Source organism: Aplysia californica, unplaced genomic scaffold (assembly GCF_000002075.1).
Source record: "Aplysia californica isolate F4 #8 unplaced genomic scaffold, AplCal3.0 scaffold00379, whole genome shotgun sequence".
NCBI classification, from domain to species: Eukaryota; Metazoa; Mollusca; class Gastropoda; order Aplysiida; family Aplysiidae; genus Aplysia; species Aplysia californica.
Genome location: NW_004797649.1, coordinates 575,598 through 601,075, shown reverse-complemented (window position 1 = coordinate 601,075; position 25,478 = coordinate 575,598). Strand labels below are relative to the sequence as shown.

Below are 25,478 nucleotides of genomic sequence, written 5' to 3'. Positions count from 1 at the left end.
CTGACTCTTTCTGCAGCCTTTCTACTGCTACTCCTTGGCTCCTCCTAACTGCTGTCTTTCTGCCACACCCCTGATCTTCTGGTAGGAAAGATCTACACCTAGCCTTCTCGGACAAGGGCGAAAAATCTCGGAGGGCCCGTGTGCAAGTTGCGCACGTTAAAGATCCCTTGGTGGTCTAAAATCGATAAGAGTAGGCTTCGGCCGCCACCCGGGCAAAATTCAAAATTTCCTACCAACGAAATAGTATTAGGTGTGTCCCGCGCGCTCATATGACCTATGCAGTTGCGAGCGCCGTAAAACCCTATACTAAACAAGAGGAACGGAGTGTGTGTTTGAACATGATATAAATTATTTAATCGCAAAAAATAGGTAATTTTAGATGAAAGCATGCGTTTGAGTGGAGCACGGGTTTAGGCAGAGACTATTGTATAGTCACGTTCGACAAAAATAAAACAGTTCAGTTTTCATCACAAGTTGTTGAAGACAAACCCCCGCTACAAAGTCCCAACATCACACTACTGGAATTCCATGTCCATCCAGCCCACCTGTGCACCTATCACACTCACACAGCCTGAGGCGTGGGTTCTGTTGTGTGGTTCTCCTCAAAGAATTTGTTCTTCACGATGTAGTGCACACACTGAAGAATTTTGTTTCTTTCCCTGCGGATGTCTGGAGCCAGGAGCTGGAGGGAGATAAAGAGATATATATATATGGTCAGTTTTTTAGTTTTAGCAGAGGTTTTACGGCATTCGCAACTGCATAAGGTCATATGAGCGCCAAGGGGTGGATGTCAACAGAGAAGTAAACGGAATCAGACATACACTTTTTTTATTTTATAGTAGAGGGTTTTACGGCGCTCGCAACTGCATAAGGTCATATGAATGCCAAGGGGTGGGTGTCAACAGAGAAGTCTTTACAGGGAATCAGACTTAGACTGCTCACCTCTCTAGCTTCAACAGCACAAGGTCTGCTTCGACTATCAAGGCACCCCAAAATAGCAGGTCACAAGAGAGTGCCAAACATACAAAAGAAGTAGAGGAAAATGACAATAGTAAGGATCAGGAAAGAAAAAGCAGCACTTCCCTGTTGTAGATCAGGCACAGTTATGAGCGTCTACAGTGACTGGAGAGCTTCCATTGCAAATAGCCACTTCCTAAGAATTACATGGGTGTTCTGCCCTGGTCACGCCGGGGTGCACGGAAATGAGCGTGCTGATGAACTTGCCGGCAAAGCAACATCCAATGGCCGAATCATGCTCGACCCACCAATGGTGATCGCCAGATGCAAGGAGAGCCTTCACAACCAAGAGGAGACAGACTCCCACACACTCAGCACAATATAAGGAAAGTGTGTGCGAGGCACAGCGAAAAAAAGTTTGCTCCGAGGAGTGGTCAGGCGTGTCTCAAACCAGCTCCTCATGGCATGGAGACAATTTCAGAAAGACCCTGATGTGGACGCTGGAACAGAGAGATGAGCAGCTACGGACATGTGCCGCCTGCTATGATTCTAGCTATGGATCCAAGTAAATCCAAGTAAGTTATGAGCGTGACATGAACCAGGCCAATTGAATTCTACTATGCTTGAACGAGAAATTGCTCCCCTTTGGGAATGGCCTAAAGACACTTCAGTCAGTGGCACCGCCCTGGGGGGTGAGATATGGTCAGAAATAGAGAGACATAGTTAGAGATAGAGTAGAGAGATAAAAATTATAATAATGAAGATCATTTCTATAGCGTCCACTCCCGTGTGAACACAGCTCTGGGTGCTTTACATTAAAGTACAGTGGAAACCATATAACAGGCCCGGTAATAACAGGCATCCGGTAATAACAGGGATTTTTTAAATCCCCATTTTTTCCTACTCTTTGTCTCTGTTACAAGTTATCAGCAATAACAGGGCCTCATCGGAGCCCAACCCCGGTTATTTATAGCAAGGACAAAGGCTCGTTAACAATGTGGAGAGAGAGAGAGAGAGAGAGAGAGAGAGAGAGAGAGAGAGAGAGAGAGAGAGAGAGAGAGAGAGAGAGAGAGAGAGAGAGAGAGAGAGAGAGAGAGAGAGTAACGCAGTGATGGAGCAAGCCCATGCAAGCTATGCCACTGCAAGCACACACAGCATGTTAAGGGAGAGAGGGCTGCGGTGTGCCTCAGAGCAGACCTCGATCTAGCCCGAAACCTAGCAACACGCACGTGTAATGTGTCACCAATGCACGTCAAGCGCAAGAGAAAATGCCTTTCAATTGACAAAATATATGAAATAATCCAGATCATTGACAAAAAGCAAGCTCCACTGGAAGAGATTTGTCGTTGTTCGACATTCCACAAGGGTCGATTCACACCATTATCAAGGATAGAGCAAAGATAACGGCAGCATACTCCAAAGGAAAGTTTGCTCAGGATTGAAAGAAGATAAGACTACCCAATGCAGATGCTGTGGACCAAGCTCTTCTGATGTGGTTTAAGGAGGCAAGGAGAAAGTTAGAGCCAAAACCCCTGTTCGTGGGTACTTGTGGCAAGGGAAACTACCCATGAATAAGTACAGCTGGATTAGTCCACAATAAATGCTTACTTTCCTTGCCTTTCTGATTTAACAGAGATCGGATATAACAGGACGTTTTCTCTACTCCCACCATCCCAGTTATATCAGGTTTCTACTGTACAAACAATACACACACCATGCACTCATTACATGCACACCAAACGCACGCGTACACACACACACAGCTGTTTGCTTACATGCGCACGCTTACACATCCTTACGAAATGAGCACATACAAATAATATAATATACAACGCAATTCACAAAACACATAAATGGATACATAGTCATTTACATAACATTGTGCTGAACATGAATCTATTGACATAAAAAAGATGTCGTTAAATGTTTTTAAAACTTTAACACATTACACCCTAACTCGCCCGGGAATTCCCTTATACGCTCCACCCTGACTCGCCTGGAACCGCCTGCGTCGACCTAGCGTCTTTAGAAACGAAGTCTCACCTTGACGAGACTCTGATCATAGGTATTGCAAAAAGTTTCTTCTTTCGTTTGATACCGAAATGAAATTTTTCGGGCCAGTAGGCTTAGTATTAGAGCCGAATGAAGTGAGAACGCGTTACCGACACTTCGAAAGTGTCTCGACTTGATGAAAAGCGACACAATTGAGTTCGAAAAAGGAAATAACGATGGATTTCAGCAAAAACAAGCATATATGGCAAACCAGATGACTCTGATTTTGATGAAAACGTAGCAAGAGTTTGGGGCGATTCCGATTGTTCAGACGTAGAAAATCTAGAATTTAGATCTAGGGCCCGACTGCGAAGCTGAGAGTGAGAGTAACGGGTCGGACACCCCGATTGAACTGAAGTTAGAACAGTTCCAACAGTTTGCGCATACATAAAGTTATATTTTTCTGAAACTGCATTCATTTTTCGTTTTAACTTTTATTTTTTCAGGATTTTTAAAATTTGTTTAGTATTTTTAAAATGTGTTTTTTAAAGGCTTGTATTCACGGGAGGTGGGTTCCTTCCCCTTGCTTAGGATCTAACAATGGACTTCTCGTCCAGACCCTTAAGGTGTAATGTGTTAAAGATATTTTAAATTTAGACTTAGATGTATTTTCTCAAGGGTTGAGAAGAAGAGAGTTTTCCAAACTGATGGGGCAAGGTGGGCAAACGATATGGTCAGAAATAGAGAGACAAGGTCAATGACAGAGAGACAAGGTCAATGACAGAGAGACATGGTCAATGATAGAGAGACATGGTCAATGATAGAGAGACATGGTCAGAGATAGAGAGACATTGTCAATGATAGTATTGATAGTGAGACATGATCAATGATAGAGAGACATGGTCAGAGATTGAGAGACATGGTCAATGATAGTGAGACATGGTCAATGATAGAGAGACATGGTCAATGATAAAGAGACATGGTCAGAGAGAGAGAGACATGATCAATGATAGAGAGACATGGTCAGAGATAGAGAGACATGGTCAATGATAGTATTGATATTGAGACATGGTCAATGATAGTGAGACATGGTCAGAGATAGAGTAAGAGAGACATGGTCATAGAAAGACAGATATAGTATCAGAATTCTAATCAAACCCACACGCCATACCTTCTCTAACAGGGTGTATTTCCTTTGCGGTTGCGTTCGACTGGTGCCCCTGGCTTTCTTTGCATTCGGTTCGGCATTGTGACTGCTCTGCTCAGGGGCCTTTCTCTTCTGAGGGGGACAACTCTGGTCCTTTGCGGAAGGTTGCGGCTGAGAGCTGACAGAAGGAGGGGCAACATCTTCTGTCTGTGACAATCCTGAAACTTTTCCTGCTACCCGGGGACAAGGCTGTGATGTGAATGACGAGGTGGAAAATTCCGAGGGCGAATCTTTCGAAGAACTTGAACTTGTCTGTGTCACAGGGTCGCCAGGTTTGTTTGCGTTCTTCGGGAAAGCTGAGGTATCTGCAGTATAGACGACAATATATTAAAACACCAGTCAGTATGTGAATGGCTTGCCTGCCCTCTCATCCCAGTTTGACACAGCGATAACTGAGGAATAACCATTTAGCTCCCACAGTGGCGTTCTGAGGAATCTATCGATTTGCTCCGAGAACGGCGTTTCAATCGCCGAAATCATGACACTGCCAGGATATGCAAAAGTTCTATGATGAGGTCAAGGGAGAATGTCCGATTAAAATTGACTGAAAAAGAGGCTAGAAGGCAAAAGCAGAAATGTACTGTTTTCTTTGAGTTTTTAAATAGTCAAAATTGACCAAGAAATATTGCCTGTGCGAGTTCTTAGAGTAAACATGAAATGGAGGGTGCGAACAAGTTGAAACTTAGACAAATCCAAGGAAACTTTGAAAATACATAAAATTAAGCCTGTGAAGAGATCTTGACCAAACACAAACATATTGAAAGTCCATTTCTCTGTTCATCGTAATATCATATTTTTAAGTCACTAGAGGGGTTGGTCAGTTTTTAGTTTGACGAAATAAAAGAGAAACAAATGAAAACCTGATAGTCACAACTATATTGGGAGAAATAAATAACTCGCCCATACTGTACTGCAACTAGCTCGTTAGAAGCAGTATTCTTTTCCTGATATAGTGGTGTTTTTTCCAGATCATTTCGTAAAGAAATATTTTTTAAATTAATTTTTTGAAAACGTATATATATATATATATATATATATATATATATATATATATATATATATATATATATATATATGTATGTATGTTTGCATTATATTTTTAGAGGATTATCTCCCTTTTCCCGCATTTTGGGGCATACATCAGGACAAATCCCAAGGAGCTAAATGGTTAACACAAATCACACACAACCACAATTGAATGGGAACTAGACACACACCTACCTACCACACTATACTGATTAAAGTCAAGTTGATTTGCCCTCATTTGAAACCTATATGACCTAGCGCACAGTTCTGGGGTCATTGTGGGGATCATTGTTCAACAAGCATACGAAACGGAAGTCGGTGATCTTCTACATGTGCAACGACATGGTGGGCAGGGGGTGGTGTGGTGGAGGTTTGCATTATTTTTATCCTTAAAAAAAAAAAGATACCATATGCTGAGACTTCTGCATACCTTTGGTCAAGCGGTCACTCTCAATGTCAGAGTCCTCTGTATCTGAGCTTGAGTCACCGTAGCCGGCCAGGAGTGAGAGAATGGAGGCAGCAGCTTTATCATCGACATGACCAGACGGAAACACTGACCTCACTATCGTCTCTACCGACGGCACACCAGCGCTCTCTGCCTCAGCTCCTTTCTCCGCTACTGACGAGTCTGTGGAATCCATGTTTTAAAAAATTAACAATACAGTAGAAATAATCCATAGGCCTCAGTCAAACCCCTCTACCTTTGAGACCTCAGTATTTACGTAAACGTGAGTAAAACAAATTACAATGATATAGATCTATACATTTCTGCATTGCTAAAAAAATGTTTGAAGAACACAGATTCACACCTTTCACCATAAACAAAAACATTTGCTGACATAAATCAATATCTTTCTATATTATCAAAATGTTTGCAAACAGAAATTTATATTTTTCTGACAAAAAAAATGTTGGCTATCAAGGCAATTTTTACATCAGGTCAGGTGACTAACCTTCACACTTGTCTGTTGGTGGTCTCACAACCTTCACTTCATCTGGAGCATCACCTTCGTCCACTTGGTTGGATTCCAAGTTCTGTCCAGACTGGTCGAAATCCCTCCACCGTCCCCGTCCTCCCCTCCCCCTACCTCGACCCCGACCATCCTGTCTGCCTCGTCCTCGACCTCTCCCTTGTCGCATTTTGCTGCAAAGAAAGAAATAAAGTCTATCATTGATGGAATGTCAAATAAAGCAATGGAACAAAAAATGCATGTGCATACATATAAAGTAGTCCACGTATCTCGAACATGAAAATCACGAATTTTCTGGTAACTCGAACAAAATGCTCGGTCCCGTTTCACTCTCAATACTGTCTTCACATTGACTTTAGGGAGTTCCCGAACACTTGAACCTCGAAAAAACCCACTTCGCATTCTAGACTACAGACCCGGCTTTACAGCCTTTCAGGCAGCGAGCAGGTTTTTCTTTGATATTGTTACAGCCAAAATGTGGTCCTTGTTTCACCACGAGAGGCTGGAGGAAGGGGGGACGGGGAAGGGGGGTTGGGGAGTGGTGCTGACCACACCGCATGACTGGCTCACCATGCGTGCAATCATGCTTTGGAACACGTACGGTGAGGATGGTTAGAGGTGTAACTTTCTGTTAGCCAATGAAATTAGAGGAAAGGAATGACGCAAGAGTCGACTGTACACAAGTGAGATTTTCTGCTTTCCACTTTTGTTCATCTTGCTTTTACACCATCACCACGTTAATCAAGGGAGCTAAACATGTTAATTGTTTTAATGTTGGTCTTTTTTTTTTTTTTACTTCCCTTGCTTTTCTCTCTTATTTATTTGTATTTGGGGCTTTCATGGACATGACGAATTACAGAAATCTCAAACACTATTTCCAATCCCCGACGAATTCAAATTACCTGTGCTTGACAGACACCAAGTTTGGTCGTTTTTAGTTCAAAGAGGTTGCTCCATTACAAAAAGAAATAAATAAATTGGGATTTCAATTTCTCTCAGGTCACCGCTGTTTGCAGATTAACCATGTTTGGTTAAAGCACACTACACTGTACTTTCAAATTTAAGACTTTCCATTGGTACTGTCGCCACTCATGATTCACAAGAAGAAGAAGAATAAACAGCACTACTTGTATTGCTCATATCTCCATTCAAAAGCAAGCTCTCTGAGCTTTACAGACTTTATTATTATCCAACCACACCTTAGAACACTCAGATACATTCTTGGCTTCTCAGGAAGCATACATAGAAAGCAGTCCAGCAGGCGATTAAGTAAGCACTCAAACACTAACAAACTGACAAGATCTTTCAATGTCTATAGCCAGGTTACACGTTCCCACTTGGGCGAAGCGAGAAAAATTCATGTAAAGTGACTTTCCCAAGATGTGTTGTGTATCTGGCTCATTCCTTGAACCCTCAGGCTAGTGAAAACTATTGTGAACGCATGTGATTGAACTAATAAGTGTACATGCTATACCTGAAATCTTTGATCTCAATCAGCTCTCCTCTCGCAATTCTTTCCTCCCGAATCTGTTTCTTCTTCTCCACATTCTCAACAGTCGGGAAATTTCTGAAGAATGGAAGCAAAAAAATAAATATATATATGTTTCTTGCTGCAATTAAAGGAATGGAAGAGAGAATAAAAACAAGAACAGGATAAACTATAAAATCCCCCCCCCCCCCACCCCCAACCAGGACAGTGCTATTGACTGAAGTTGTCTTTAGGACATTCCCAAAGGGGGGATATTAACATATTCTTATGCACAGTAGAATTGTAAATCGGCTGATTTATCAATGCCATGCTCATTCTGTGCCGAAACAACATAGGGGGAACTGCTGCTTTTTCTTTCCTCATCCTAAGTATAATTATTTTCCTCTACTTCTTTTGCATGTTTATCACACTCCTGTGAACTGTTATTTCTGGGGCGCCTTGACAGTCGAAGCAGACTTTGTGCTGTTGAGGCTAGAGAGGTGAACAGAGTAAGCCTGATTCCCTGATTGGACTTCTCTATTGCTGTCCACCCCTGAACATGCATAGGATATCAACCCAGCACTGATTCAGCATATTGACAGTAATGACAGGGTAAGGATTTTGCGTTTTTTCCAAGATGGTGAACTGATAATGTGATATAATTTTTGTATGAAGCTTTAGTTGGATCATTTTCCTAACAAGAGATGAAGAAGATTTCTCAGATATAATGGAAGCAGTTTAGACATAAAACTGCTTTCACCTCGGTGACCTACTTGTTGTTGTTGTTGTTATCGATCCAGCAACAGCTGGGCTCTCGCCCTTCTGTCCAATGCCATGTGTGATAAGTGCAGGTTTGCTGCAGTTGCTGTAATGTTCCATAGAGTGTGTTGTCAATGTTAGGTCTCAGAGGGAGAAGGGTAGCTCTGATGTCTTTTAAGGCTGTGCAGTGGAACAGGTGATGATCCACAGTCTCATATATATGCATAGTCACACAAGGGACACATTGGGGGAAGTTCCGAGTTAATTCTGTTCAGGTGAAAGTTGAGCTGTACATGTTCTGTTCGTAGGCGGAAGATCGTGGTCTGTTTCTCCATATGTGGTTGATATTGTCATTCCTTTTTGTTGTGGTCATATGTTTGAAAACTGCTCGGCCTGTCTTTCCCAGGGCCCATCTGTTCATCCAATCTTGTTTGTTGTTGCTTTTGATGATTTGTTTTGCAGTGTTGTATGAAGTTGGAATGTTGGGTAGTTCCTGTCAAGATCCCCGTTTGGCAAGTGTGTCTGCTCTGTCACTTCCAGGTATGTCTGAGTGTTCGGGGACCCACTGCATTACTAGATAGATGCCACAGAATGTTATCAGATGATGGGATCCAAACAGTATATGGGTCAAATCTTGGTTTAGATGATGGTCATTTTCTATGGCTTGTAATACTGATAGTGAGTCAGTGAAAATCACAATACTCTGTGCTTTTCCAGGATGAGTGTCAAAAACTTGGGGAGATGGTACAGTGCTGTTTCAATTGCCATCATTTCTGCATCGTAGTTGCTGCATTTCTCTCCACAGGCTGCAGAGATCTCATTGGAACTTCCATCTGGGTACTGTATAAGTATTCCATATCCGGCTTTGGTTGTGCCTTTGAATGCTGAGCCGTCCGTATAGACGTGTATCCAGTCATCAGAATAGCTGTCGATTGTTTGATGTGATGCAAGCATCAGCGTCACTGGGTCTGACGATTTTGTGCTCTTGTCTTTGAGAGATGTTGTAGTGATTGGCTTTTTTAAAAGAAAAGTGGGGAGGGATGTTTTGGTTGACTTTTTTGGTTTCCTTTCTGTTTTGTGGTAGATGGTGACTCTCCATTAGTTTTGTGATGTGATGCATGATTGACTTTTCTTGAATTCATTTCTTTGGTTTCCATGTTTCTACTAATTTCCTGTTTGGGTGGTTGAGGCACATTCTTTTAGTTCTTTCATGTAGCTCCAAAACTGCTTTATCTCTGCGGATTCCCAGGGGTTCAACATTTGCAAGGATTTTGCACGTGGCGGTAGGTGTGGATCTCATGCCACCATTTATAAAACGAAGGGCATTGTTTTGGACCTTGTCAAGGGTGTTGCAAGTAGTTGTACTGCACATAGTGAGTAGGCTATTGCTGTATTCCAGGGAAGATCGGACATAATCAAGGTATAGAGCTCTCAGAGTTTGTCTGTCTGATCCCCATGAACTGCTTGCGAGTTTCTTTAAAAGCTTGTTCCTTATGTTCTCCACTTGGCTTTTCATGGTTAGCCTATGGTCAAGTTTGACTCCTAGGCAAGTTGGATGTTCTTCTTTGGAAAGACTTTCATTTCCTATCTTTAGTTTGAGATTTTCTTTGGCTGCTTTATGGCTCTTTGTGAAGATGGTGTATACTGTTTTCGTGCAGTTTATTTTAAGTTCCCATTTCTGACAATAATTGTGGAGCCTCTTGAGGTCTTCATTTAATTTCCCTGCTCCTACTATCATGCTGTGATGTGTCTGCCAGAGAGCAAGATCATCGGCATAAAGAGTCTTTTCTGATTTTAGCACGTTCGTTACATCGTTAAAGAAGATCAGGAACAAAGTGCAACTCAGACAGGAACCTTGAGGTAGGTCTTCCTCGAGGACTTCTCTTGACGAGTGGGCATTGTTTACCTTGGTTTCAATGTTTCGATCCGACAGGAAGAACTTGATCCATTTGTAAAGTTTGTCATGTATCCCGAGGTCCATCAATTTCATGAGTAGGCCTTTTCTCCACACTCTGTCGTATGCCTGTTGGAGATCTACAAAGATGGCGACAGTGTGTTTACTATCCTGAAGTTCATCCTGGATGTTTTGACTCAGTTTAAAAAGTTGATCTTCTGTGTTGCTGCCTTTTCTGAAGCCTGCTTGGTGTGGGTTTAAGCTGTGCAGGTACCAGTAGAGGTGATTGTTTATCATTTTTTCCGCAAGCTTACAGATACATGATGTTAATGAGATAGGTCTGTAGCTTTCGCTTCTCCAGGTGGTTTCCCGTTTTTCAGGAGCGGTATAATCTGGGCGATTCTCCATGCCTTTGGTATTCCACTCGTTCTCCACGTGGTATTTATCAGGGAAAGAAGAACTTCTTTTACTTCAGCACCAAGGTTGCACAGCATTTCGTTGTGTATTTTATCTGGTCCTGGGGCTTTCTTTTCCTTTAGCTTTTTGAGGGCCTAGCTGAGTTCCATCATTCTATAATTCTCTTCAAAAAGCGAGTTGTTCACAGTAGGAGCTTTTTCTTTATGCTTAACCCTATTTATGAGGAGTCTATCAGCCTCGGTTAGCCTGCCTGCCCTGTTAACAGAGGCGAAAAACCGGTTAAAATGTTCAGCTTTCTTCTGGTCTTCAGTGATGGTGCTGCCTGAAAGGAAAAAGGGTTTGGGGTAGATTTTTTGTCTCTCTCCCAAGAGGTTGCTGACAAGGGACCAAGCCTTTGTTCCATTGTGGCGGAGGTCAAGATCTCTGCAGGTTTGAGTCCATTTCTCATTTTTGGCTTTTTTTTTACTGTCCCTTTCACCTGAGCGCAGGTTTTGTTGTAATTTATTTTGTTTATTGGTGATGGTGATTTTTCCAATGACCGTCTGGCTTTCTCTCTTTCTGCCACAGCAGTCTGCATTTCTTCACTCCAAATGGGTTTGAAATTTCTTCGGCATCCCCGTGGAATGAGCTGAGATGCAGCTTTAAGAATATTTTTGGTGATTTGTTCATTAAAAAGATCAGCATCTTCTGTTTCTGCTATGCTGGAGAGCAATTCGTCCGAGGTCTTTTCCTATTCTGCCCAGTTGGCTTTCTTAAAGTTCCATCGAGTTCTCCAAGGGTGGTTCAATGCGGGTGGGGAGGTGATCTGTATAAAGATAGGTCTGTGATCACTTCCTATGTCATCAATCACTTCGAAGCGACAGGAGTTTTTAATGTCGGATGAGCAGATGGTGAGATCAGGCCGGCTGAGAGTCAAGTGGGCTCTGTGAAGTAAGGTAGGAGTTGAGTTGACATCTTGTAATACAGATAGGATGCTGGTTTCGCACAGCTCCTCAATCTATCGGCCTGTGCTGTTATAGTTGACATTGCCCCATTCAGGAGAGTGGCCATTGAAGTCACCCGCACAAATGGTTTTTTCGTAGTAGGCTGCTTGCAGATCAGACAAGTCGCATGTTGTCTGTGGGGGGCTGTAAACATTGTAAAGTGTATACTTCCTATCAATGTGCCATATGGTGGCCTTCTGGATATCTGTTGGTTGGGCAGATGATAAGTGTACGACATCTCCCTGAACATCGTTTCGCAGGTAAGTGACTACACCGCGGCATCCAGTGCATGTGCAGGTGTAACTGGTGTATCCTGTGAGGTTCAGGTCCGTACCTTTGTGTAGGGTTTCTTGAAGGAGGGCAACATGAATCTGCCTGTCCTTCAGTACTTTGAGGAGTTCAGTTTTCTTGTTCCTCAAACCACAGATGTTGAGTTGCAAGAGGTTGAGGGAACTCTTCTTCTGGTTGGGGGTGTAACTGGCTCCCTTCTCAAGCTGAGAGCTTTTCCGTGCTGGTTTAGCACTGTTTCTATGTGTATCACCAGTAACTGACTTGTCGCTCAGAGCAGCGTGGTGATTGCGCTGCCTGGCGCGGACCTTGTTTAATGAGGCGACGTCCGAGCTCGCATGTAATTTATTTCTTTGTGTCATGGCATTGTGGACTGGGGTGTCTGGACTGCCTGCCTACCCTGAGAAGAGGCCATTCATGTTGAGGACAGGAGGGCACTAGGAGTTTTCATGAGACTGGAAAGACCTAACTGCCCTGTGACCGTGTAATTCCGGCAGGGTTCACGTTGTCCATTCCCCGCCACCAATGGCTACTGGCTAAAGTTTTCTACTCTTTCATGAGGTATCGGCCAAGTGGGAAAACCATTGATCGTCACGTCCTGGGTCGTTGTGCCTTTACTAAGAGGTTTCACGGCCAGAAAGCAAGTCAGGCATTCCGCTCGGTCCATCCCCTGCACCCAGACTCTCTCAAACTGGCTGGTACCTTCTCAGCCACAGAGGGTGTGTTGATAAAAGTAGTAGAGGTGTTATGCAGATTAGACACCCATTCAAGGGAGAGTAGGGGTGTGTTAGTGAGGAGCATAGCGTCTACATTGCATCAGTGGGTTCTGCCTCCTTCACCTTGCGGGGCAACACCTGCTCCCATCCTGTTGTTTTAACCCCTCTAAGAAACGGAGGGGAGGTTGGTTTGTTGGCGCCAACAACTCGCCATTCGCCAGAGCCGTGTCAGTGAGGACAGGGACCACCACGGGCAGGTACGGTTGGCTGGATTGGGAGAAGCTGTTTGAGACGCTTAGGCATTTCTCAATATTTAAATGAGACCCATCACCAGTCCTTGATCCCCCGGTGACCTACTTGAGTCCTCTCTCTTTTTTTCCCTTTGCTTATCATTCCAAAAAATACTACCCCCCCGAATTATTTTATAAAAGTCTGATAACTTTTTTTTTAGTTAAGAATTTTGCCATACTAGCTACACAATAAGATCATAAAACAATATATAATCTAGATTCCAGATAATTTTTTGAAAAAGTGAGAAAGGCCAGTTGGCCAGTATGGAGTGACCACCACCATCTCAAACAGGCCAGGGCTCAGTGAGTTAATTTCAACCAACCCCCCCCCCCCCCCCCCCCGAACTCTAGAACTTAAAACCGGGGGTGTTTTTTTTGGGGGGAGGGGGGCCAAATAATAAAGGCCCCTCCCCCCCCGGCCGAGAAATCACTCACTTTCTCCTCTCTTCTCTCCATTTCGTCACATCTTCCTCTGACCCCAGGTTGTACACCTTTTTGGCCAGCCCGCTTCTGTGTTGCTGTGGAGAGACAGTGTAACAGTTTTAAGTTGTTTTAGCAGAAAGAATTTCTAAGCAGTTGTAGCACAATTAGGTCATATAAGCAGGGCTACCTTCCTCAAAGTTCCAGTTTCAGGTAGATTCAGGGGCAGTTTCAGGTAGTTTGACCAAAAATCAGGTAGTACAAAGACAAAGAAGGAAAAAAAAAAGATAATCGTTGCCCCATTGAACGCGCTTGCTTTTCGTGATACTGGGTAATTATATTATTATATTTTCAAAAATTGTTTGTGCATGCACATGTGTGTGTGTGTGTGTGTGTGTACGCGCGCATGCTCTCGCATGTATTTATATGTGTGGCCAGTCCCTTACTCATGCCGTACTCACAAGAGGCGAAAGTTCTCACAGGTTCAATGACCGGTCACGAAGACGGGCCCGACTATCTTAGAAATCGGACCACGCTTGTTTTCTTTTTCTTCCCCTTTTTGTCATTATAATGACAGCAGTGAGAATATCGGTTTAATTTATATGGCGACACTGTGTTTTTTATGCACAAACTGCATGTTACAAATTTTTATTAACTGTAAATCTAACGTTAACAAACTATCACCGGACAGTTCTGAGCCGTAATGACAGCAAAAGTAGCTTTTGATTTCCCTGATGGAGTCTCAGTATTACACCTACACTACCGCCTGCCGCCATTGCCGCTTATTCGCGTGAAACGTACTCTTGGACTGAGGAAAGCCGAATGTAATATCACAAATGCGACCGGTAACATATGAACTCAGTAGCCTTTTCAGATTTGGTTTCGAGGTCTTTGTGCATTTTCTCGCGTCTCCGCGATTTTTTTTCCCTCCAGATTCCCTGGTAATTCCCGCAGTCCCCCTGAGTAGAATCCTCATTTGGCACTGACCAAATCTCTAGTACAAGACAGACTTTAGAATATTTTGCTTCGATGCAATGAATTTCTTTTTACATTCACAATTCTGTTTTCTAGATAAATAAATTAAACGCACAGATTTTCAAGCCGCAGCACAAAACCCGAAACTTCAAAGAAAGAATGAATGAAAGGAAGGAGGAAGATTATCTATCGTGAGTAGTCAGATTTTAGCCGATATGCTCGTGAAAAACTATTGCCGACCGAACGGCACAGAATAGACAATGGTCTTTACTTTACTTTTATCCGCCGCTTATACCCTTTTGGGTGTCGCGGGAAGAAAGAGACGTCTCTCTGTCGCCAGCCGGAGAGCTTGGGTCAGGGGGATGCCGTGGGTGTATTATGTTTCCTTGACTCCATCTATCCAGGTCTTTCTCGGTCGCCCTCTAGCCTTGTTGCCATCGAAATTTTGGAGGTAGGCATGTTGCGCTGGATGGTGTGTTGGTAATCGTAGGAGATGTCCAAACCATTTGATTCTTTGGTGTTAAATGTGATGCATGACATCATTTGTGCCCACCATTTCACGGATTACACAGTTTCTAATTTTGTCTCGCCTGGTCTTGTTTACTGCTTTTCTAAGGCATCGCATTTCACATGTAATTCTTTGCTCTAAATACTCTAATGTCTTGTTCGTGGTCCATGTTTGGCACTGATAGGTGAGTGTTGGGATGAATATGGTGTTGATCATTTTGAGTTTTGTTGTCATGGGGATGTTAGGATGTTTCAGTAGTGGAGTAAGCTGGTAGCTAACATTATTGACCTTTTGTACTGGTGTTTCAATTTCTCTGTTCAGTCGCCCATCCTCTGTAAATATACTTCCGAGGTACTTAAATTCTTGGACCTGTCTGAGACTGTTGTTGTTGATGTGTATCCTGAGTGGTTCTGGCTTTCTGCTTACTTTCATTGTCTCTGTTTTGTTGATGTTGATCTTCATGTCGCAGTTGTTACATTCTTCGTTTAATCTGGTGGTGTGGTGTTGGAGACTCCGTTCATCTTTGTGTGTTAGGCTTTGGTCATCAGCGAAAAGTAATCATTTAGGGCGTCTGGCTCTGTGTTGGCCTCTTTTGTAATTCTATCCATATATATGATAAATAGTAGTGGTGATAGGACACAACCTTGTCTTACTCCAGATGTTATCTCGAACCATTCTGTGAGTCCCTCTGACGTTTTTACTGTACTTATGCTGTTCTCGTAAATGGCACGGATGTTATCTAGAAGTTGGCCTCTTACAGTGTAGTTTTCGAGTTCTTTCCACAGCTTGTTTCTGTTCACTTTGACGCTTTCTCCTGGTCGAAAAATAGGAGAAAGCGTTCGACAGAGTGAACAGAAACAAGCAGTGGAAAGAACTCGAAAACTACACTGTAAGAGGCCAACTTCTAGATAACATCCGTGCCATTTACGAGAACAGCATAACACAATGGTCGAGTGTACGAAATGCGTAATCTGACAGCTTCTAATACAACTTTTTGCCGAGAGTTGCGTAAATATCTGACAAGTTACGGAGGCAAGTGCTGATCTCTCTCTCTCTCGCATGGAGTTGATATGATGATGCGGGCAAGTACGTAACTTGTGGAATGTACAGATTTACGCAAAAACAAAGAAGATTGGAAGCACTGCAGAATAAAAAAAATATTTTTTTCTTCTTTCGGCATCCATCGCAAAAATCCGGTAGTTTTGACACCTTATTGGTATGGCGGTAAAACAGGCCCAAAATTGGTATCTACCGGAAAAATCGGTAAATTTAGGCAGCCCTGTATAAGTCACATTGGCCATATGGTGTGTGAATTGTGTCAGTGTTTGTGTGCCCATGTGCGTGTGTGGTTATTTCAACATGACGGACCAGGAAGTGATTAAAATTAAACATATGATAAAAGATGGGTGGATGGCATGGTTTGACCAGAGTTGGTTACATTATTATGATTATGAATATGATCTAACCTAAGGACATTTTTATTCTACTCATAAGGCTCATCAGCAACACTCTCTTTTTCTGACTCATTCTTCCTTTCTCTTGTTTCGACACCAATTGATATCAAGTGCTTTTCATGAGGGCTGAAAAGATAAAACTAAATTGTCTGACAGTAGAAACTAGGCTTCAGATTTCAGCAGAGGTTGACAAAAAGTCCTACACTAAGACGCAGATTGGTAGAATTGGTATCCCCAAATCAATGCTTTCCACTTTTTAAAAAAAATCGAGACAAAATTTTAAAATGCCAGCATTGGATGTCAACCTAACAGCAAATGAGCATGTGTTGCCAAATTTGAGAACATTGAGCTGTCATTGTTTCAATGGTTCCAGCAAGCTTGTGCCATGTCTCTACAGTAGTCTCCGCCTAAACGCACGGTGCTCTGGAGGGCTCTTTAGCGTGTGTTTATAAATACGGAGCGTGCGTTTATATGAACCTTTGCAAAGGCAGGAAGGGGCGCAGTAATCTCATTGCCTTGATATTCTAGTTACCTCCCTTTGGGGTCACTTTGGGTCGATAATGTGATGACACGTGATGGTTTTGTGAAGGATTCCCGGATTGCAGTAAAGAATACAAAGGCGTTGAATGGGTGGGAGTGTGTGTGTGTGTGCGGGGTAAGAAATTCAGACTCAATGTAATGATATGCACCATAAAATGCCGGGAACTGATAGTGTAAGAGGAAACTGTTGGTGATAGTCATAAGACGACGGCCCAGCCACGTGGCTTTCCAAGCGACAACCCCCGACTGTAAATTCATGGATGAGCATTCACTTGTGTTGCGCATCATAGGCCTAGATCTAACTAAACATTACATGCAGTCACTCAAACACCAGTCAGAAACCTTCTCTCAAAGACACATTTCCAGTGACCAATCAAATAACATTTCAGTCCCCCAACCCCCTAACATTTCACCGACCAGTCCTAGACCTATGTACTGTCTGTGGAAAGTTAGGTGTGAAAATGCTGTCCATCACTCTCTTTGTTCGGCGTGAGGGGCAGTCTCACCAAATATCAGGCTGTCTAGGCTTGTCTTATATATGCAAACTGTGCAGATTTCCCTTTGTTCAGCTTAACCTGTCGGTATGTTTTGCGTATAGGAGCATGCGTTTAGAGGGAGTGACCGTGCGTATGTACGTCTAAATTATGTAGTAAAAAACCAGTCAGATGATGAAAGCGTGCGTTTGAGTGGAACGTGCTTTCGTATGGTTTACGTTTAGGCGGAGACTACTGTACCTGTTTCTGATCCTGTTCTCATGGTAAAAAAAAAGCAACTCATTCTTGACTTCACATGCAACAGAGGATGGTTGAACAGGTTCAAAAAGAGACACGACAATGCTCAAACAATTGTGTGTGGCCAATCTACAACAGTAAACCCATTAAAGAGGTTTATTTTCTGACTATAGTATATAGAAGTAGCGCCACAGTCACTTTCCTTGATTTTTTTCAATATTTCTCCAATTTTTTATTTTATCCATTTCCTGAATTATGGATGTGACAAACACATTTGAAAATACCCCTACATGTTTTGTTTTTTTCTTTTTTTAGTAGAGGGTTTTACGGCGCTCGCAACTGCATAAGGTCATATGAGCGCCAAGGGGTGGGTGTCAACAGAGAAGTCTTTACAGGGAATCAGACTTACCCTCTGCTCACCTCTTTAGCTTCAACAGCACAAAGTCTGATTCGACTATCAAGGCACCTCGGAAATAGCAGGTTATAAGAGTGTGACAAACATACAAAAGAAGTAGAGGAAAATGACAATAATAGTAAGGATTAGGAAAGAAAATGCAGCAGTTCCCTGTTGCAGATCAGGCACAGTTATGAACGTGACATGATGAATCAGCCTATTTACAATTCTACTGTGCTTGAATGAGAAATGTCCCCCCTTTGGGAATGGCCTAAAGACACTACAGTCACCCAAAATGTTAGAATGGCCATACCGCACTGTATTCTCTTATATATATTGGAACAATATTGCATAAACATAACAGATTCTCATGTCTAAACAATTGTAAAGGCCCACACAGTAAATCTGATCTGATAACACACCTCAAGGAGTGGAGCAATATAATGAGACAGTAAAAATTCCTACAAGAGAGAGCTGAATTTTACGGCTCTTCAACGCAATGACAACAGCATTTTGCAAGGATCATGGTACACCGAAGAAAAGGACGAGAGAGGGCAGACAAACTGAGAGCACCTGCCAACCACAAGTTAGTATATTTAATTCCCACCAAATCGTTGACCAGCTGTTCAAGAGTAGCAAGCCCAAAATTTGGAATTTTTTAGTTATTACATACAGGCCTATATAAACATCAGTTGCAGGTGCTGAAAAAATATTTTGTTGAAATTCACATTGTAAATGTTGAAGAAAGCAAGAAAAGATACATAACGTAGGTACATTTGTGTAAAGAATGAAAGTTTTTGTTTTCTCTCTCTTGAACAAATATTGCCGCCTCAGCCTAGTAGTATGCTAAATTCCAACAGCTTACCGGTAAAACATAAAATATATTAAAACAATCTTTGAAATCTGGTGGAACTGGGTTCCGTTTGACTTACCATGGCCACGTGCAACTGAACAAGCTTTGGAGCCGCGATGAAAGGGCAATCTTTGAAGGAACACTAGGGAAGAGAAGAATAGAGAACAAAATAAAATTAAAACATTAAATTACAGGAACATTCCAAGAGACTTTACTTCCACATTCATCACGTTACCAAAAAATTCTGGAACAACAGACTACGAATGCCGTGAACATTTATTCTTATGAGTCACTCAATGGTGGCTCTCTTGGTCTACATGTACGGTGTTCGCCTCTCATTCAATAGGTCCCCGCTTCGAAATCTGACTTGGCTGTTCTCTCCCTTACTCCTAACTATTTCCCCTGCTACCACAGCCCTTTCTATGGTCACACCTGGCTCCTTATGACTGCTTTCAGCACCACCCCTGATCTTATGGCAGGTTAGATCTAACACCTAGCATTCCCAGATAGGGGCGAAAAATCTCAGAGGTCCCGCTTGCAAGCTGGGCACATTAAAGATCCCTTAGTGGTCCTAAAATCGATAAGAGTAGACTTCGGCCGCCACCCGGACAAAATTCAAAATTTATTCCTACCAAAACTGAAAACACTCTAGTCAGTATAAACCATAGAGTACCTTCGAAATCGGAATGTGACTGCCTGAAGGCTAGGGCCCTGCTGAGTTGGAAAACGGTCGCATATGTAAAAATCAGTTACCCTGCACATGGAAGAACCAGCAGTCCCCTACCCTTGATACCAAGCAGGGGAACGCAAAGAAGAAGAGAAAAAATAACACAATGAAACTGGACTGAATAGCAAGATAAGACCCGAGGTTTTAGAAACGCCATTTGGTTTAATAGCTGACCAGTGGAACAATGAATGCCATATTCATCATCACAATGTTAACACAGAGGGGCGTTGAAATGCTGAAAGATCTTTATCTACGGTTAACTGGTTATTCCACGTTGTAAAACCAACAAAAAACTGACGGCCTTGGTCATACCAGGTACTGGCAGAAGTGGGGGGAAGCAGATGGGGACTGTGACAGCAGCTCATAATGATGGAAATTCGCTTCATAATATTCAGTCTGGTGAGGACATCTGTTTTTGATCTTGTCCACGGATATCAGAGATGCAAGTATGCTGTATTGCTGGCCTTTGCTATTGCTTTGAAATGAGCTATTTAACAATAAAGCATATTTTTCGTCATCAGTAGTCACCTTAAAACATTTAAATACGGTAAGGGAGGGAGGTTTAGCTTATTTAGGCCACCTGTGGCCTAAATAAAGTAAGGGAGGGGGGTTTAGCTTGTTTAGGCCACACATGCTCAAACTACCCTTTTCAGGCAACTGAGTTCGTTCCACTTTCATAATAATGCACCTTTCTCATTTAGTACAGTTTTGTCTCAATGTACAACTTATAAATCATAATCATAATGAATATTGTAAGAACAAAGCACAATAGGTAAAATTTTGCTCAATCCCAATGGTTTGAATGAGGGCCAGATTTTTCCTTCATGGAGGGGCAAAAGCTAGGCTACCATTTTGGCACACTTTGGTCAAGTGAAAAGGTAAAATTCTCCGAATGGACTTCCGGGTCAAATTTGGGGTACAAAAAGTGTGTACACAACGTGGCTGAGTCAAAGTTACACTATCTTTGCCTGAGTGGCACTCTCTCGTAGTAGTACATGTAGTAGTAGTAGTAGTAGCAATGATCGTGTAGAGAATCTTTGGTAGTAGATTCTATCTAGTAGGCAGTTTAGTGAACGTGCATGCGGCAGGGCGAATCGGCCTCGATAAGCCCCGTAAACTTTTGTGATCGGCCACGAAGCCTCGTGTTTTGATGGGTCTAAACAACTCAGTGTTAATCGCACTGCCACATCCGACAGGCCTACATCTTTTTAAAAGGAAAAGAAAGATCATCAAAATGGTTGAATTCGCGTGAAAATCGATTCGGTAGAACTAGAACTATTAAAATTTGCTTCTGAAAACAAGGCAATTTTTATAACTCGATGAAATAAAAACTACTGGCTGTGTTATTCTGTATAAATTATGAAACTTCAGGACGTATTATTATTTTCCAACATCTTTTGACGCCTGAGCTGTAGAGGTTGAAGTTTTCACAACACTAATAGATCTAGTAATAGGGCTTTCCGTAAAAAATGCATAGATCTACAAAAGCCGAACCACCGAATCGACCTGTCAGCGACCCGGGCACCCTGCTCTCCCCTGCACACTGTGATAACGTGTTGCTTCGGTATCGCATCATATTCAACTATTAATATGTGCGGCTATGGCAATTGGGATGTACTGACTGACAAAACCATTCAGTTTTGTTTTTATTTTACTATATATTTGACTTTAATAGTGCAGGTGATAGCTAGATGTAGATTCCCTGTCTAGAATCAGTAGTAGCAGGCCTCTATCAACTCTATGCTAGAAGCAGCCAGAGAGCCTACAACTGCTAGATCTAGATCTAACTTATTGCTATGCCTTTGGGCTTTGGAATTGAAATAAAACGAATTGCACAGTTCTAGTTAATTTTAGATTCAGCAACTAACTGTATTTCCAGAGTCAATAATAACAAATCTCACCATAACAATCACTTTTACATTTATTAGAATAATTAGATCCAACTTTTTTTTCTAAAATCTGTTTTGCGCAAACTTAAGATTTTCTCTACTTGTAGAGCACAGAATTTACATTGTAAGCCTCTGCTCAGTCTTATAGTATACATAATAAAATACATATAGATCTATATAATCATTTTATGTTATTTTCTGGATATTTTTTAAACTCTTTTTTCTAACATGTCATAAAATCAAATTGTGCCATTTTCTCTGATAAGAACAGCATTAGCAGTGGACTTTTTAGACAGCGAGTCTCTGATTCAGTATATATATTTTTTTTAAATATGCTAATCAATGAAAATTGCAAACTGATAATAGTATAGTTCTGTAGAGGATAGGTGGACTCCAGGGTCTGCATAGTGAAATACTGGGTTTTAGGGTGTGAACCCCAGAGTCACCGTAGTGAAATAAGGTTTGGTTTAAGTTTAAGTAAGGATTGGTTGGACCCGGGGTCAACGTAGTGATAAATAAGCAGGTTTAAGGTGGACCCCGGGGGCCGGGGTCTACCTAGCAAAATACTAGGTTTTAGGACAGGTGGACCTCGGGGTCACCGTAGTGAAATAAGTAGGTTTCTTTAAAGATTGGTGGACCCCGTTGTCACCGTAGTGAAATAAGTAGGTTTAATTTTAAAAGGATTTGTGGACCCCGGAGTCACCATAGCCGTAGATGAATAAGAAGGTTCAATTAAGGATTGGTGGATCCCCGGGACACCTTGATTAAACCTACTTATTTTACTACGGTGACCGCAGGGTCCACCTATTCTAAAACCTAACTAGTATTTCGTTAGGTAGACCCTGGGGTCCACCTTAAACCTACCTATTTCACTACATTCACTCCTGGGTCCACCAATCCTTAAAATTAAACCTAGATCTACATGTACTTATTTCACTACGTTGACCCCAGGGTCCACCAATCCTTAATTAAACGTAGATCTACTGATTTCACTACGTTGACCCCGGGGTCCACCAATCCTTAATTAAACCTAGATCTACTTATTTCACTTCGCTGACTCCGGGGTTCACATTCTAAAACCTAGCATTTTGTTAGGTAGACCCCGGGGTCCCCCTATCCTTTTGGTTATATAGACCCCGTGGTCCGCCTATCCACTTCCTTGATAATAACTGAAAACAATACATGCCAGCTGTCATGAATAGTGAAGAAAAATGTGGAAAAAAAAAAGATAATGAGGTAGACTATAATTTGTCAAAAAAATTGCAAGTGCAAGTGAAGATCATAAGATAATTTTGTTATTTTCTGGTAATCTTTTCACGGTTTATAAAATGTTCCAGTGGGCCTACTACTAGATCTATGTCTCTGACTTTATTAGTTTTTTTTATGTACTTGAAAGCATAGAATATATAATTTCACACAGATGTATGCACAATACTTTGAAAAAGAAAGATAAGGTAATTGTTGTTGTTTTTTAACGGAATCCATTTTACATTGAGAAAAGCGCTTAAAACAAGATAAAATTTTTTAAAGAATGCCCATAATATTAGGAATCCGAAATTACTACCTTTGATCTAGTTGGCTTACTCTTTAATAACCATGAGCAGTTAAGAAAAAAAAAGAGAATGATAAGGGATTTGTCTAAATATGACCATTAGCAAGTTAAAGATATTGCCCATTTTGTCCAATTATCCTTGCAGGTAAAATCACCCTGTACTGTACCTCAATAAGCACAAAATGAATATTTCTGTGACTTTGTATAAAGGTGTTTTGTAGTTGAGTTCTATGTAAAATTCTCAACAAAATAATGTACATTTGGACCGTACAACTGAGATAGACACCCATGCACATAATAACATTCACACATTACACACACACACACACATACAAACACACTGTTACATTTACTGCCTCTCTCTCTCTCTCTAGATCTCTCTCTCACCACAACCACACACAAAACAAACACATACACACACACTCACACACACACTCTCACAAACACACACACACACGCACACACACACACAGACACACAACTCTCACCCTTGGTCCACTTTTCATTTAGTATCATCCTCTATTTTGAAATAATCCCCCCCCCCCCCCCCCCCCCCCCATTAAATAAAAAGATCAGTAGAATCTCGACCTTCCGAATCCATGGTTAGTTCAAGAAATCTACCATATGATGTCGCCTAAATAAGGTAAGGGAGGGGGGGTTTAGCTTATTTGGGCCATATGTGGCCTAAATAAGGTAAGGGAGGGGGGTTTAGCTTATTTAGGCCTAAATAAGGTAAAGGAGGGGGGGTTTAGCTTATTTAGGCCACATGTGGCCTAAATAAGGTCACCCAACATTTAATTAGTTCTTTCCAGGGCAAATGGTTCACGTGCGCTGATATTCTTTGTACTTCAGTCATTTCCAGTTTTCTTTCTATAATATATATATTTCTTAAAAATTCGAATTCGCTGTTATCTCTGGTGTCAGTTGCTATACCGTTTTGAAATGCGCGTAAACAAAGCAGCCTCAAAACGACTGCTGATTGCTTGTCAGGGTAGATAGGGGAAAAAAAGTCTCTATTCTGCACTGATATCTCTTATTCTCCCATTGAACTCGTTGGACATCGCTGGTTCTCCCCTTGCGTACACTTTTTTCTTGCGAGCGTTGAGACAGACTATGGTGGTTTTCAGATTTTCCCACATGAGTAAAACATTGGGCTTGGTCAAGACAAAAAAAAAAGGCAACGAAAAACTCGTTTTCTCAATTTAAAAAAAAAGGACATCACTGGTTTTCCCCTTTACATATATAAAGTGCAATATGACATAAACTAAAAAACAAACAAAGTATATATATATATATATATATGTATGTATAAGAAGGAACATATGACTAAATTCAGACAATTTTAGAAATCTGGACTTCCGGATTATCTGGAAAATCGGCACCTTTGTGAGACGAAAACACAAACCTGCTGATGTCCATCCACATGTTCTTGGTACTTCTCCTCCGTTTTGAAGCCGCGGTCACATGTGTCACAGAAAAATAAGTTGTGCTCCGCCAGATCTCGTCTGTTCACCTTCTCTTTTTTCTGTATTAAGACGAGAAATGTAAGGACATTGAAGAAGATGAGTAAATGCTTCAGTCGGAAATTATCAAAATCTCAACACCAACACATTACTCACATTACATAGGTAACAAAATAACACTGGAAAGAGTAATCATCAATTCATAAGAAAAACAGCAATGCTGATGACCTCTCTTCCACTGATAAAAAAATATCATTATCATCAATGCCTTTCACCCCTGGCAGGGGTATAGGCCACAAAAAGCTCCTCATTCCAGGTGAGCTTCATCATGCAGAAGATGAAGGAGTCAAAGTGTCTATGGCTTGTCAGAGAGAATTTTAGCGAGTTTTATATGGTATATAGTGTAGTGTAACCTTTATAATGAGTTTGACTTCTACAAACAGATGTTGTAAGTTCAATTTTCACACGAGGGAGATTGTTAAAATTGAGTGTCTCTGTCTGTTCAACTGGGATGTTGAAAGCCTCTCAGCCTGGATTAGGTCCTCACAAGCAGGGTTGAAGAAGACTATTTCCTATATGATTTAAATTGTGTCGTCAACTGTGATAATGACATTGTGGGAGCTTTGGTCAATTATCACTCTAGTTCTTAGAAAGAGGGAAATATATATATACAGACCTGCCACTCAATGAAACCTCAAAATCAGGATTCCAGGGAGAAAAAATCGGGATTTGGAGAAAAAAATCGGGATCAACAGCAAATCACCAAGGTGACAGCCAAAGCTGACTTAAAATTTTTCAAGGGGTGTCCATAAATTCCTTGGCCTATAGCCCTCTGTGTGTCTTTGTTTGTTTGCGTGCGTGTGTGCGTGTGTGCGTGTGTGCGTGTGTGTGTGTGTGTGTGTGTGTGTGCGTGTGCGTGCGTGCGTGTGTGTGTGTGCAAGTTATCATTTTTTTTGTAAATCCTGAAGCATCGCTTCAAGTACTCCTAGTCCAAGTGTCTATAA

The 25,478-nt window shown here is 41.7% G+C and overlaps 1 protein-coding gene across 6 annotated transcripts in view; it reads right to left on the bottom strand.

Moving 5' to 3' along the window:
- Positions 1 to 331: 331 nt before the first annotated feature.
- The window catches only part of LOC101857499 (nuclear fragile X mental retardation-interacting protein 1), a 38,017-nt gene continuing 12,870 nt past the window's right edge, over positions 332 to 25,478 (bottom strand). For all 6 annotated transcript variants that reach the window (XM_035971113.1, XM_005103559.3, XM_013085480.2 and 3 more), the window contains 8 exons: positions 24,417 to 24,536; positions 18,923 to 18,985; positions 13,404 to 13,486; positions 7,628 to 7,720; positions 6,136 to 6,326; positions 5,613 to 5,810; positions 4,121 to 4,461; positions 332 to 682 (listed from right to left, as the gene is read on the bottom strand). In XM_035971113.1, the coding sequence (XP_035827006.1) occupies positions 563 to 682; positions 4,121 to 4,461; positions 5,613 to 5,810; positions 6,136 to 6,326; positions 7,628 to 7,720; positions 13,404 to 13,486; positions 18,923 to 18,985; positions 24,417 to 24,536 (1,209 nt within the window). In that variant the 3' untranslated portion in view covers positions 332 to 562. The remainder of the gene's footprint in view (positions 683 to 4,120; positions 4,462 to 5,612; positions 5,811 to 6,135; positions 6,327 to 7,627; positions 7,721 to 13,403; positions 13,487 to 18,922; positions 18,986 to 24,416; positions 24,537 to 25,478) is intronic.